At 42.7% G+C, this 14,203-nt stretch overlaps 1 protein-coding gene across 5 annotated transcripts; it reads right to left on the reverse strand.

Moving 5' to 3' along the window:
* Positions 1-115: 115 nt before the first annotated feature.
* Positions 116-14,027, reverse strand: RNF185 (ring finger protein 185). 5 transcript variants are annotated; one of them, XM_042015226.1, is made up of 7 exons: positions 13,860-14,027; positions 8,656-8,885; positions 7,091-7,109; positions 6,338-6,450; positions 5,760-5,814; positions 3,705-3,822; positions 116-2,602 (listed from the first exon to the last, which is right to left on the reverse strand). In XM_042015226.1, the coding sequence occupies exons 2-7, from the start codon at positions 8,835-8,837 to the stop codon at positions 2,505-2,507; spliced, it is 585 nt and encodes a 194-aa protein (XP_041871160.1). In that variant the 5' UTR covers positions 8,838-8,885; positions 13,860-14,027; the 3' UTR covers positions 116-2,504. The 5 variants fall into 5 exon arrangements, with proteins under 5 accessions (XP_041871160.1, XP_041871158.1, XP_041871163.1 ...); XM_042015224.1 differs by lacking the exon at positions 13,860-14,027 and adding an exon at positions 13,651-13,756; XM_042015229.1 differs by lacking the exon at positions 13,860-14,027 and adding an exon at positions 13,651-13,735 and having other exon boundaries at positions 8,656-8,874.
* Positions 14,028-14,203: the final 176 nt, after the last annotated feature.

A 14,203-nucleotide genomic window follows, 5' to 3' on the forward strand; every position in this document is an offset into this window, starting at 1 on the left:
GCCCCGCACGTGCCACAGCGGCCGCGGGCCCGGGCGGGCCCCGCCGCTCCCGCTCCCGGACTGGCCCCGCGCTCCCGGCCCCGAGGCAGCGCAAAGGAACGGCGGCGCACTTCGGTCAATGTAAAACCATTTTTTAATTCTAAATCACTTTCACAACAGTGAAAATTAGTGAGAAGGAACGATAACGCACTAGCCGAGCCGTCCGGGCCGTGTGCGGTCGGGTTGCGGGGAAGGGATACATACAAAAGCACACCAGGGAAAGGGGGAACCAAGCGTTAACACTTTCAGACTATTTCATCCTTGAATTGCCGGAAAATAAGAGCTCTCAGTCATGTTTCTGCAGCCTTCTCTAAATCCACTATCTCTCACTCATAGATGGAACCCCCCGGATCCATTAAAATTCTGTATTTTAAAATGTATTACTTAAATACGTTTCAGTACCTCTTGAATCTATTGCAGTCATTTCTCTATCCTCTTCATGGGATAAAGGCTTCAAAGGGATACCTTTCTCCTCCCCGCATAACTTCTCAGCATCGAGTTTCTCCATACAAAAAGAAGGAATCCATCTCTTACTATCACATGAACCTTCCTTTCCCATCAGCAGGTGGTGCTGACTGCGCAGGAGACGAACCCAAAGCTGCGACATTGTAGGACAAACAAACAAAAACAGCCTTTCTCCTGGGAAGGGCCCCAGCTGCCAAGTTATGAACTTGAGAAGAACTGTATGCCAAAGTTCAGCTTCTCAGAAGTGTTGCACAACAAAAGTTGAAGCACCACCTCAACTATAAATAGTTGAGCAATAATATATCCTGTCTGATTATCATCGAGTCAGGTATAAATCTGACGTGACAAAATACTGCAGAAGCTTTGCAACATTCTACTTGCCAGATGGAATTCTGGAGGTAGGCAAGTTAAACTTCAGTCATCCTCTGTCTTGACACTAAAAGTGAACAGTTTATAATTACATAAATAAACTTCTACAGCAAGTAATTAAAGGTGTCCTGCTCAGGAAACTCTTCCATACACTAAAAAAATCCAAGCTATTGAAACAAAGTTTCTATTAATTGATTTGTTTGTCAGTTTTCTGTCTACTGCCAGGCAAGTAACAACATTCATCTTGCAGGAAATCATTAGGAGCAACCTGATTCAAAATAAAAACAGTAAGAGAAAAAAAAATGGAATTGCCTAGTTGGAGAAATACGAACTGTTCATCTCACTAGGGAATCTCTCGTATCTGTTTCAAAGGAATCTACACAAATACATCAGGAGTACTCTTTAAAGCTGAATACCCAACAGGATTCCAAAGTGCCTACAGAGTGCTCACCTTCTGAAATATCCCCTCAGTGCATTAATGGTTGTGGTCTCCTCCAGCACTTTAAATTAAAATCTTTGGTAGATACTGCAGAGACTCTTGCGCTGTAGCTGTTCTGCTGTGGCACAGGAGAAGATCTTTGTGCACCTGCAGAGAGAAGGTCTTCCAAATGTTCCCTACTGGGCATGTGCTGGCAAAGGCAGGATCTCTTTTCTCCTGTGTAATTTTACAGTATGACAAGTTTAACCTCAAAACTCATGTAAAGATGCCTTTTGTTCCTCTCCCCAAATGAGCTGATCTCAGATCTGTAATAGGATTTTATTTGGAGTACACGACCTTGTGTAGAAAGTCTCAAAGCCTTGGGAAGAATAAATGTCGCTACAGCGATGAGGTTGTGAGGGGATTATCCATGAGTGCAGCCACAGGTGCTGCACAGAGCCCAGGAAGATAACACTGCTTGTCAGTGAGGAACTGGGCTGGGTCCAGCAGCCCCACCTGGCTCCACAGCCAGAGAATCTTCCAGTGTCTGGCTCCAGCATGCTCGGGCTTTAAAAAATTGCAGCATGAATTTGTATCCCTTCTTCTAACAGCCATAAGAACCATCAGGAAGGGTTTTCCATCACACCGGGAAATAACAGCAGGAAAAGAAACCAGTCTCCAAGACCTGGTTCCATTTGCATCACGTGCTGTGCCCCAGAGAGTCTCAACAGTGATGCAGATGATTTCCTGGGGAAGGTCGGATGTTGATGAAGACATTAAATAACATCTGCAGCTCTGGCAGATCCATCGTGGTTGCAAAGCAGGAGATACTGGTCATACTGGAGAAGTTTCCTTACCTGCCCAGTCTCCCTTGGCATAACTGCCTGTCCCACAGACCTGGTGTCACTGACTGGCACAGGATTTCAAAGCAGCACTCCCTTTCAGAGTGCAGCTCAACACTAGGCCCGTGGTTTGTGGAAGGAACCTATTGTACAAGGTATCCAAGCTGAAATACACTTTTTAACCAATGTTTTAATTTCCAACTCTGGTGCAAAATGTGAGATTCCTCATTGTGCTGTGGTACCACCAATTCCAGAAGCCCATAGTTAGCTATGGAACCAGACACCAAGATGTTTAAAATGGGATGGGGATGCAGTTTGTAACTGTTTCAGTGGCCTTGTTGGTCATGAATATATAGAATAATGGAAAAGACTTATGCAATCAACAGCCAGAACATTATCACCAGTGCCACAAACAGGAAAAGGCGGGAAAGGAACTGCTCATCCACATATTGAGGAGTCCCTGGAACAGCTGGAAAACAGGAAGTAAAAAAAACGAACAACAGTTCAGTTCCTTCCTCTTCTCTGGGATTGTGTATATTTTGAATATAGTATATTCATACATTGAAAAATATGCAAAGAATCTCCTTGGTGAGAAAGTTGCTATTTCCTACCCTCAGCCTGGCTAGCTGCATGGGAAGATGACAAGGAAGGTAAGTGTCAGGTCTCTGAAGCAGGACTCCTTAGCTCAGTCCCACCCCCAACAGATTTTCAGGGGACACTGAACTATTGTTAATAGGGAAGATAATTTGACCCAAGGACAGCACAGGACCATGGCAACACTGGTGTGACATGTGAAGAATGAATTTGCTCCTCATAATTCCTGTGCCATATGGTCAGGCATAACCTTTCACAGAGTAAGTTCAGAAAACCCTGGGCAGTCAGTGCTCTTGTTCAAAACAGATTCAGTTTGTCTACAGTGAAGATGGGGAGGACGTTCTCTAGGGATTGCTTAATTGTTAGAGAGCAAGGTCACCACTTGGAGTAACCCAACTGCTTTTCATTAATCAAAAAAGTGAAGTAATTTCACTGGAATGTTACTTCTTGTGGAATACGGGTGATGGTCTCAGAGACAAATTTCAGAAAAATTAACAACCTTTGCATTCATTATTTTGCGGTACAGAGCACCAGTTGAAATTTTTCTGTCTCATCTTTCAGGAAATGGTCCCTTCCTGCTGTTTTTAAAATCTGGGTCTCCTTCATACACCCCTAGTGATTCCTTTGTATCATTATTATTAGAAAGTCTAGTCCAATTTGTCTCGTTTTTCAGAAGGAGACTGCTGGTGTACCAGAGGAGACATCTGAATTAAAGGAGAGTAGTCTCCAGTGCCACTGTTTCTCTCCAGAGTCACTGGTCTCCCAGGAGCGCCTTCAGGAAACTATATGGAAGTGACAAACTTGCTTCTTTTATAAGCCTGTGTACAAAACGTGTCAGCCACAGACCATGTTCTCTACTGAGTGTTTGCTCTATTTTGTGTTTCTATTGACAACAATGCTAACCTGTCATTTAGCAGGTTATTTAAGAGTTTGTAAAATGTGTGTTTATGACAGGACAGGAGAAGGCTCTGTGGTACCTGGAGGAGGTCGCCCATCATTTATGTTGAAGGCTGTTGCAAATATACCAAAGGGAAATGCCCCAATTCCAAATGACATCTGGAAGCCACCATCGCCAAACCCAAAGCCCTGGAATCCCTGCAGAGAACAAAGAACAGAAGACAAAAAAGGTACCAATCACTTAAACCCTATTTCAGAGTATTTTGTGGAAGTGCAGACACTTCCTCTCGCTGGTTTTCCTATGGCTAAAGGAGGGCCCTGCTGTCTGGCAACTTTCTATCTGACACACTTTTGTAAATATTCCCTTAGTTCTCCTGGGTTTAAAATGTAAATTTGCCAAGCAACACAAAGGTTTGAGAAGATGAAAACTAGCAACTGCAGTTCTTGTTTGAGGGCCACAAATTAACAAAAGTGTTTCTGTAACCTTTCTCAACCTAAAGTAGTAGATATCTGCCAATATATCAAAATCAACAGAAAGAATTCTATTCAGAATGTCTTAACAATGTATTGTGTGCTAACGGCTGTTAGCCATGTAACTAAAAATGTACTTTAAAATAATCTAAATTGATTTTTGTGATACATGTGCATCATTTAAACACTCAGTGAAATGATAAATTGCCAGTGGGATGCATAGAGCATTTGAAGAAAAAGCACCCAAAAAAATTTACCAGGGGGACTCAGATTAAGGTGGCAAAATCACCTGGGGCAGGAATGCAAGACATAAGGAAAGGAGGAAAAGAGGAAGTTACAATGCAATAACACTGACCCCATGGGATCCAGACTAAAATACCACATCAAGTCAAAAGATAAGTCTTCTGAATCGAGATGACTCCTGCTCTGCAGAAGCAGTGTGCTGTTTGAGAACTGACCGTGTGTGTGTGAATCTAAGGGCTTGTGCCATGTCTAAGAGCTGTGGAGAGCCCACAGTTCTGTAATGCAGTGATCTGTCCTCTCAGAATTAGAACAGTGATACCAGCTATGAAAGACCCTCTGGTTTATCGCCACCAACAATTGGGAGGACAAAGATGATTTTACACATATAATAAAAGTCAAACATTTCTGGGTTGAGCCTTGATTTGAGGAGTTGGTCTTTTGATTATTCTCAAGCATTTTGCCACTAACTCTGAGGGACAGCAAAGCTCTCTGTGTGGCAGGTACCAGGTTCTGTAAAGAAGAGGGGAGCAGCATCACTACTGTCCTGCCTTCATACCCCATCCCTCTGATTTACAGCAGCACCAGCTGAAAAGTTCAAACAAGGTACAGGAGCTGCTTTAATAAGGCAGCAATGCCCTAGTGAAAGAGAACAGCTGAGCTCCCAATACATTCAATACAGAAATGCACCTTAATCACACCCAGCACAGTTGTTTGCTTGAAGCATGAGGGAGACAATCCTCTCCAAGGACCCCAAACTGAGTTACACAGAAATGTGCCATTGTTTCATCAGGTCATGCTCACTGCCATCGTGCTGAAGAACACTGGGGTCCTACCGCCTACTCCCATGTCTGCTCCATCTGTGCCAGCTGCTGTTTACATTCACCCTATGTAATCTCCTCAACAAAACCACAGATCCCTCTTCAAGTTAACATGTATCCAATAGACATCAACTTTCTCTTGCTTTTAATGCCACGGTACAGTAACATCCCATAGAAATGAGAGAAGCAGATGTCAGTGTAAAAAACCTAAATTCATACATGGATTACGTATTTCAATGACACGTATATTTTGACAGAAATACCCTTCCACAAAGAATTTTCAAAGCAAAGTGTTCCTTGTATTTAAACATGGAGAACAATCAAGTATGAAGAGCATTTCCAGTGATACCACACTGGTTTGTGTTCATGAAGCATGAGCCAAGCTGGCCTGTTCTTTGGGATGCTAAAGAGTACCATAGGAATGGAGCTTTCTGCCACACCACAGCTATCAATGATTCACGAACAACCGACTGAGGAAGGGCAGGATGTATAAGCTGCAGTATCCTCATGCAGGATCTCTCACACGCATTATGTTGTCGAGGATGAATAAAATCCACTATCAATAAAAACAACTAAACCGCTTGAGCTTGTTTGAACACTTACCCCTCTGTTCTCTGGTTCAGGTCTCTGTCCTTGGGGTCGTGGTGGAGTTTTCTCTCTGCAGGAAGTTGTGAAATTAGCTCAAGTGCAAGGACATGTGACAACAGTATCTGCAGTAGCCTGGCTAATAATGCAGAACAACCATAAAACAGTCTCCTGGGGCCATCCAGCAGAGCTGGAGCAGTGTGTGAGAGAGCCAACCATGCAGCTTTGGACCTTCAGCTGCACATCACTGAATTAATGCTGCACTTTTGAATAACAAAAGCCCATTGCAAAGGCTAAAAACTGAGGACATGAACATTTAATATAAGCTTCTCCGGTCAGATAACAATCATTGCAACCTGCCACTTGTAACTGATAATTAACACTTGATTTAAATTGAAATGAACTGCCAGTTGAACAAGAAATGTGTGCAAATGCAGGCCCTGGAAAAGCCAGAAATATTTGGTAGAAATATCAGATCTATGTCTTTTGACAAAATATTTAAAACTGTGAATTCAACACTTTAACAGTTTAATCTTAAGACCCTAAAGTTTCATCTTTAATTTTCAAATAAAAATAGTTGCATTTAGGTTTCTTACCTGGGGTCCTGTTGCCCAGTGCTACCTCTTCCATAGAGAGGAATAACTTTATCTCGACTGATTCCTGCTTTGCATACAGGACACACTTGTCTGTTTGGCCTGGTCTCTAGCCACTAAAAGAAAAGAAATTATAAGAAAACTAGTAAAATACCACGAAAACAACTATGCAAACCTCACTTGCAGCCAGGCAGAAAGACTTCAGCAATTTCTCACAAAGGTCTGGAACGAAATATTTTAGTAAGTGCCAAGTACTCCCCAAAGTGGAGTTGGCATTCTGGCTGTTGTTCTGGCAGGATCAACCTGCTAATGTGTACATATTCAGATCTGCACTGGAGTAAAATAAGAAATAAAGAGTACCAGTAGTCCTGCATAGGCCAAGGGTTAGTGCAGATACTCTCCTATCATCCACCTTTTCTAATGGTACCACAATGTAAAACAGTACATATGCAAAGAGAAGTACACTCAGCACTTAAAACTGCAAACTAAACCCTGCAAGCTCCAACAGTAATTGTACCAGTGGAATTACTCAGGGTTTAAGAAACTCAAAAGTGGGAGGCAAGTGGAAGAGAATTTAAGTTTTCTTGTTGCTCAAAGAGCAGACTGCAAGGTGTTGCACATGAAGCTGCATGAACAGGTTGTGCTTGCCCTGGAGAGAAAAGCACACTTGAAAAGAAGGGGATACTCCAGAGAACCAAGGGCTTTATTGAGCAATAGCAGCTGATGAAAGACAAAGTAAAAGGAAACCTGTCTTACCTGATGTAAACAAGGCCAACTGTGAGCATTCCCAGGACAATTTGTTCACAGAGCAGAAAAAAAAGAGGAAAATAGCATTAGTTACTGAACTTGATATGACAAATGTGCAGTGTACAGGGATAGTGCAGCTTGGTGACAACGGACTCCTGGAATCCAGCTGGGCCAGTTCTACAGCCTCCCATTATTTTTGAAAGCACAGCCCAAGACTGATCTCCACTGGTTTTTTTTCAGGTTACACAATTTAAATTGCTAATATGGTTCTGTGCATCTCCCATTCCTGGGTCCTCATCCATACCAAAGGCCCACACAGAGGCTGCATTAATCTTAGGGTTTATTGTACAAATTTTCTCTTCTGATACCATGAAAAGATATCCCTGAGCCAAGATGCAAGTAAGCAAGACGTCAGTAATGAGACTTTAGGATCTTAAAAGACTGAGCTGGAACATCAGCCACATTCACAGAATCATGGAATAACTCGGGCTGGAGGGTACCTCAGGTAGCCTCTAGTCCAACCTTATGCTCAGAGCAGGGTCAGCTATTGTGATCAGACTCAGTCGCTCAGGGCAGAGAAATTCCCATTGTACAGATTAAATTACTATGGCAAATTAAAAAAAAGGTCAAAGACAAGCAAGCTACAAGATAAAACTGCTAATAAGCCATCTGCTTTCAAAATGGTCTCAACAACGCCATTCAGACAAGACACCTGGTATTTTCAAGGTTCCATTCTTCCAAATCCTTTTGTGCAATAATTTAATCTTATTTTATCTTAACAAGCCCTCAGCCAGTAATTTTCCATCTCCTCAAATAAAAATCTGGATTTTCAGATGTTACGTATGTTTACACAGGAGAAAAGCACTTTCAGGCCTCATTTTATTAAAGATTTAGCCCACTGTGTAAAATAAACCCCAACCCCCCCGACATTTGGCCATGTCAATCTTTAACTTCTTAATATTCAAGAAAGGTTATAGTCAAACCAGGTTACTCACATCAGAAATGATGCACATGTATTATGTCTGTGCTGTACATTATTTCCAAGTCAAATTAAAGAACTGAAAAGTTCCTAGCACAAGTGCAATATCATGGGAAAAGAGAAATAGCCCACATATAAAAGCTTATTGCCTATTTTTTTCTTTTTTTATGGTTTCAAAGGAAAAAAAGAGCAAGCTTGTAGGAGAAACTACAGTTTGGCCTTCAGAACCTAGATTCATATCCAGGTTTAGGTATGTAGAGGTTAGAAAGGAATTTAGGTCTAAAGAAGATATCTATGCTAGGCCAGACAGGACAAATAAAATAACACACGTAAACAAACAGTATCAATGAGCACTGAACTGTCTGTGTCGGGCTGCTTGTTTGTTTGCTTTTACACAATAATCCAGAAGTACAGAGAGTTTAAGACACAGGAAACCTGCTCCCTGGAACACAAGCAAAGAAAAACAGCTGAGGAGCAAATCCAAGCTTCTCCTAAACCAAACCCATGGTCCCTCCTCTAGAATTATAAGCATCACTGGTTTTTATGGGATCCGATAGATGGTGTTCTGGCTGATGTGTGGGGCTGGAGCACTTACCAGAAGAGGTGCCCACACAAGCTGATAACTGCATCCTTGGCAGTATCCAAACAGATGTTACATTCAAAAGTGTTGTCCTGATTAGTGTTGTCCCCAGAACCATTACTGCTACTGCTGCCACTGGTCCCTCCAGTACTGGAGTTCTTTGTTGATGCAGAAGTCGTGGGTCCTTTGCTTGCCATCCTCAAGAACTACCCAGACAAGGTCAAGAAAATTTTCCTGTTGGAATCCTAGCAGTGAGAAAGGGAAAAAAACAAACAAACCCAAAAAACTTCTTGGCATTTTAACACTGCATTCTGGTCCCATTCCAAACTGGTAGTGATTTATCTAAGAAGCTCTTGAATCCTGTTGTTGATGGTTTTAGTTTAACGTAGCCAAGGGGGATCTTTTTTTAGAAACTAAGCTACTTTACAGTCCCATAGTATGACCTGGCTGATGTGTGACCTGTATTTTACTGTTACTGATAAACATCCACAGCCAAAACAACCCCCCTGCATTTTCTCATAAATGCCATTTGCTGTAAGGAGAATGAGCTCACCTAGTTATATATGCTCTTCCAAATTCAACACAGCTTATAACTGACAGTGTAGTCTGAAGCAGAATTTAATAATGAATTCACAGTTTGAACAGACTGACAATGCAGAGTTTTAAGTTCAGTGTTCATTCGTTTAGAATATTAATGATAATAACGGCAAGCAAAGGCGGCTTAGAACTTGAATTGTCTTCTGAGCAGTATATTGCTGCTATCACAGCAGTGTTGATAATGACTATCAAACATTCCTAGTACTTCCAAACATTTCTAATCTAGTAGTAAGGTAGTAATGCAGAAGTATTAAAAATTTTACCTTAATATGCTTTAATTTTTTTTCCATGCTTTCACCTCTCATTAACATAATAATATTTACCAAAGAACAGCATTTATTTTATTTCAGTAGCAACAACCTCTACAGCATAATTCCTTGATATGTGAATTCCACAGTACCTAAAGCTTTGAGACTCAGCACAAAGCATTAACATTTCCAGAAACACTTTTACCACTACAAGATTTTTAATCCAAGAACTAAGAGAGTTTCAGTGGCTACAGAAATTAATTCACTAAAACAAAAATGTTTAAAATATTCCACTGTGCTTTTCATTAAACTCTGATATCATGTTGATGCTGCAGGAACAGGAATACTTAGATAAAGCCGTGAGAAACAAACAGGTGATTATCTGAATGTTCTGCATGTGTACAAACAGTGAAGCATTTTCAAAGGGCAACCTGAATTTTTCAGAAGGTTATTTCTTTGCAAACTTACCCCCCAAGCATTAAAGGCTTTTCTTAGTGTTGCCTCTTTGTAGTAGAGCTGCAGCACAGGTGCAGGGCAGCAAACTAAAGCCTCAGGATCTTCAGCTGTTATTGCCAACAGCTTTTTTCATACAATACAATTCCACTGCACAGTCAGGAAAGCATCACACTCAAGCCTTGTAAAGTATTGCAGCAAAGACTCAGTTACAGTAGGTAAAATCTATTTCTGCAGAGCTTTTTCACTCAGTTACATCATTTTGCACAGTGTCCCAGAAGGGCAGATTTGTATTCACAGATGCTGCACTTCAACATACACTGCTTTCAGCAGTGCTGACTCTCAGCATTTCACACCATGACTCCATTTACACTCAGTTCATTGTACAAAATTAAAATCCATGTTAGATCAAGGCAGATGGAAATGCTGCCAACCCATAAACTATAAGCCAAAGACACTTGGATTTTACACACATCCTTACAACCAGAATCTTCAGCCTGTCTTGCTCAGTAGTTTAAGTGAAAACTTATCAACTTGGACCTATATATATTATTATAAAAATTGAGAAAACCTCCTTAAAACTAAGGAGTCCAACACACTGTAAAAAATAGAGTATCCCTTTATGGAATGGTCACAAGAAACATCTGGCTCATATCTTGACATATAAAACAATGAAAGGATGTGTACAAGAGGCAAATAAATAAATTCTGTGTCCCTAATACCAATGTGGAAAAAAAGTTCCTTTTTCCAAATTAAGTTCCATATATTAACACAATGAATCTGGAGACCTGTCAAAAAGATAAAACCTGTATCTCCACAAAAACCCAACAAACCATAAGAAAATCACAAACTAAAAAAAACAACAACTAACACAACAGGTCAAACTAATCCCATTTTCATGTCACCTTAGAGTTTGGGAGGAAGACTGTGAGTACACTGGGGTAGAACATGACTTCTGGGGTTAAGTAAATGCAATCGAGGGATGCCAGTCAAGGTTTGCCACATCCTTGTCCTTTATATCAGGTCTCCAAATCAACCCTAGAGGGATGATGGGCAGCAAACAAAACAAGGGAAAGGGTACAAAAATCAGCTGACACCTAACTGCAGGGATTCAGAGATCTTGTCTTTTTCTTACTTCTTTGCTCTCTACATAATTACAGGAAAACAGTATCTTTGTTTCATAAAAGCCATCTAGATTAGCTGTTTATTTCCTTTAAACTACGATCCCTATGTTACATCCCAACAGGTTGTTCTGAAAATGACTGACATTTACTGCATCCAAGAATCAAGAGTGGCAGCAGATGAATGGTTAAGGAGCAAGGAACTCATTTGCAAGTAGGCTTCCTAAATAAATACAGAAATCTGGTGGAGCGTGAACACATGGAAGTGGAAATACATGAGAGGGTGAAGCTCTAAAAGGCAGACTGGGACCTGAATGTGTCATGATAGCAGAGAGCACAGGAGGTCCACGACAGAAGTAAGTGCAGGGGACTAGGGATGTCCATGTGCTCGGTGTAAATACTGGGTATAGATCTCTCTAACAGCCAGTAAGAAAGACATTTTCCTCTAATACTTTAAAAACCTAATCTATAAATCTACTGGGAGCAACTGCACACCAGGAGAGCACAAGCTGAGTGGCTACTGTCAAAGATCACACTTTTGAACTCAGCAAATGACAATGACAGCATTTGCCAAAGTACACTGGTCCAATCCTAAAAATACAGGAAAAACACTACAAGGCAGACTAGAAGAGTTTTCACCGTAAGTTAAAGTACACAAAAAAAATCTGCTGGAAACAGCAGGTGAACATTAATTCAACCTGAGAAAGGCAGAGAGGGAATATTAATTAGAAGCTAATGTCACCTATACAAAACAGTCCTGGAATACATGTTCACAGCATGATGTTAGGATGGCTCAAATATTTAATTTTTTTCATGAACAATGAGAAAAAGTTCTGGTGAGGATATAGAAGTCTGGCTAGCTTATTAACAAAACCCAAAGTTTGTTCCTTTTTACCGTAACGATGAAATACAAAAACCAGCATTTTTGGATGCAAATTCCACTGGAAAGACCCTTTTCCTTATGTCTTTCCTAATGAATCTTATTTTAGCTGAGATTACTGAAATTGAAATAATCCAAATCTAGTTTGTTTACAAAACAAGTTCTGATTTAGTCCCTGAACCTTCTGCAGTTTAAATCAAAAATACTTGTCCATGTATTTTTCTTATCACTAAGGTGACAGTGTCATTTTCTGACACTTAAAAAATTTTAGAAAATGAATATTAACATCAAAAATTCTATCTAAATCTAAAACTACTACTCAGAGTTTATATTAATATGCCGACTCATAAGTTTAACAACAAACTGATACTTAACATACTACAATTGCCTGGGTTTCAAGTACAACAACCAAGTAACCTTAGCTGAAAATTGCTGACAGTGCCTAGAAGAAAGTGCAGTGACTTCTTGACAGTCAATTTAGGTATTCTTAACAAACGCATGACTGTCCTGCTGTTAATCATTAAATACGTATTTATCTCTCACTACCTTTTTACTCTTTTCTGTCCCCCAAACATGTTACAGTTTAACTCCTTGGAAACATTTCTCGAGTTCATCTTTTCACTTCCTGTAACCTATACAGCGTTAGGCACCTGCTTTTTAACATTACGATAAGGTGGTCCCAAAACATGAATTCATATGATCACTTGCTCTCGCAAAACCAGGCATTTCCCTTCCAGTCCAACGTGCCCTTGCTTGGCCTCGTTTCATTAACTGGGATTCTGCAATGCACATCTGTGTTATAGTCAGTGCTTCCAGGGTAAGAGCTCAGCAGAAGGGCTGTTTCAGGAACACTAAGGAGTCCACGTACCTTGCAAATGCAAACAGTAAAAACGCTTAGGTGATTAAAGTAATTACTTTTTTATCCATTCCATAAAGGTTTAATATAGACGCCAAGAAAAATCTTTCAACAAAGATTTTATCCTCTTACCTCACAAAGTCCAAAGGAAAGAAAACCAAACACGCAAAAAAGCCAACAAATAAACAAACAAAAAACCAAAACAACAAACAAACACACCAAAGAGAACTGCTATAACCAGCTGGGTAACGCTGCCCGAGCGTTCTCCTGGTTTGCAGTGCCGCGTGAGACAGACGTGTCTGGCTAACCCAGGTTAGCAGCAAAACGTGAAAATATCAAATACAACAGTTATTATTTACAACAGAGGAGATTTAAGGCGCAACAAGCGAGTCTTAATATATGAATAATTCTCAAAATATAAGTAATGTCATATACCAGCAGCTGACGCCTCGCGACATACCCAGAGCCAGACCCATGTATCGCGACAGAGGCGCCGCTCTCGGCAGCGGGTGCGGCCCTGCACAGAGCAACACCGAGCACCTACGGCCCCTAGGACGGGGCTTTCGGAGGGAAAACCCAGCCGGCAGCTCCGGGCCGCGGGCTGGAGCTCCCGCCGGAGGCACCACGGCCGCGGTTCCAGAGGCACCGAGCGAGGCCGGGGGTCCCGCGGCACCCCCGCCCCGCTCATTTGGAGCAGGCGCAGGAGGCTCCGGCCTCCCAGCGCCCGGGCACGGCCCTGCCCTGCTCGGCTCGGCCTCGGAGCCGCCGCCCGGGCCCGGCTGCCCCCACCACCACCACCACCCCCACCACCCCCCCCCCCCCCCGCCCGGCCCGGCCCGGCCCTGCTCTGCTCACCGGCGGGTCCGAGCTCCCCGCAGCACCCGCGCCGAGCCACCGCTCCGCCGGGCCCCGTCACCTGACCGCCCGGAAGCGCGGCCCGCGGAAGGGACCGGCCCCCGCCCCACCGACAGCGGCTCCGCGAACCGGCGTGGCGGCTCGGGGGGGTCGCTGCCTGGCGGCCCCCCTCACCCGGGCCCCACGCAGAGTCCGCGGTCGCTCGTTACCTCGGGCTCCGGGGCGAACGGGCGGGGCTGCTCCGCACCTGCTCGGCCCCCGCCGCGATCCCCGCGGCCGCAGCTCTGCGGGTGTGTGCGGCTCTGCTGCCCGGGGCCGCGTCCAAACGGCGGCCTCCGGGGACAGCAAGAAGTTGGTATCGAATGCTCGGCCCGAGCAGGAAGGGAGGAAAGAAAAGGAAGGACGGAAAAGGAAGGAAGGACGGAAAGGGAAGGGAAGAAGTTTGAGGGAAACAAATTGTTGATTTACGAGTGCAGAGTGCTAGAATCTGAGCTGAGAAACATCTCCAGGTTGGAAACAGAGAGCTTGATAAAGGTATTTATACAGTTGTGAG

The sequence above is a fragment of the Corvus kubaryi genome, unplaced genomic scaffold (genome assembly GCF_017639235.1).
Source record: "Corvus kubaryi isolate FWS band 111438036 unplaced genomic scaffold, C.kubaryi_AGA036_p1.0 split3-37173, whole genome shotgun sequence".
Classification (NCBI taxonomy): Eukaryota; Metazoa; Chordata; class Aves; order Passeriformes; family Corvidae; genus Corvus; species Corvus kubaryi.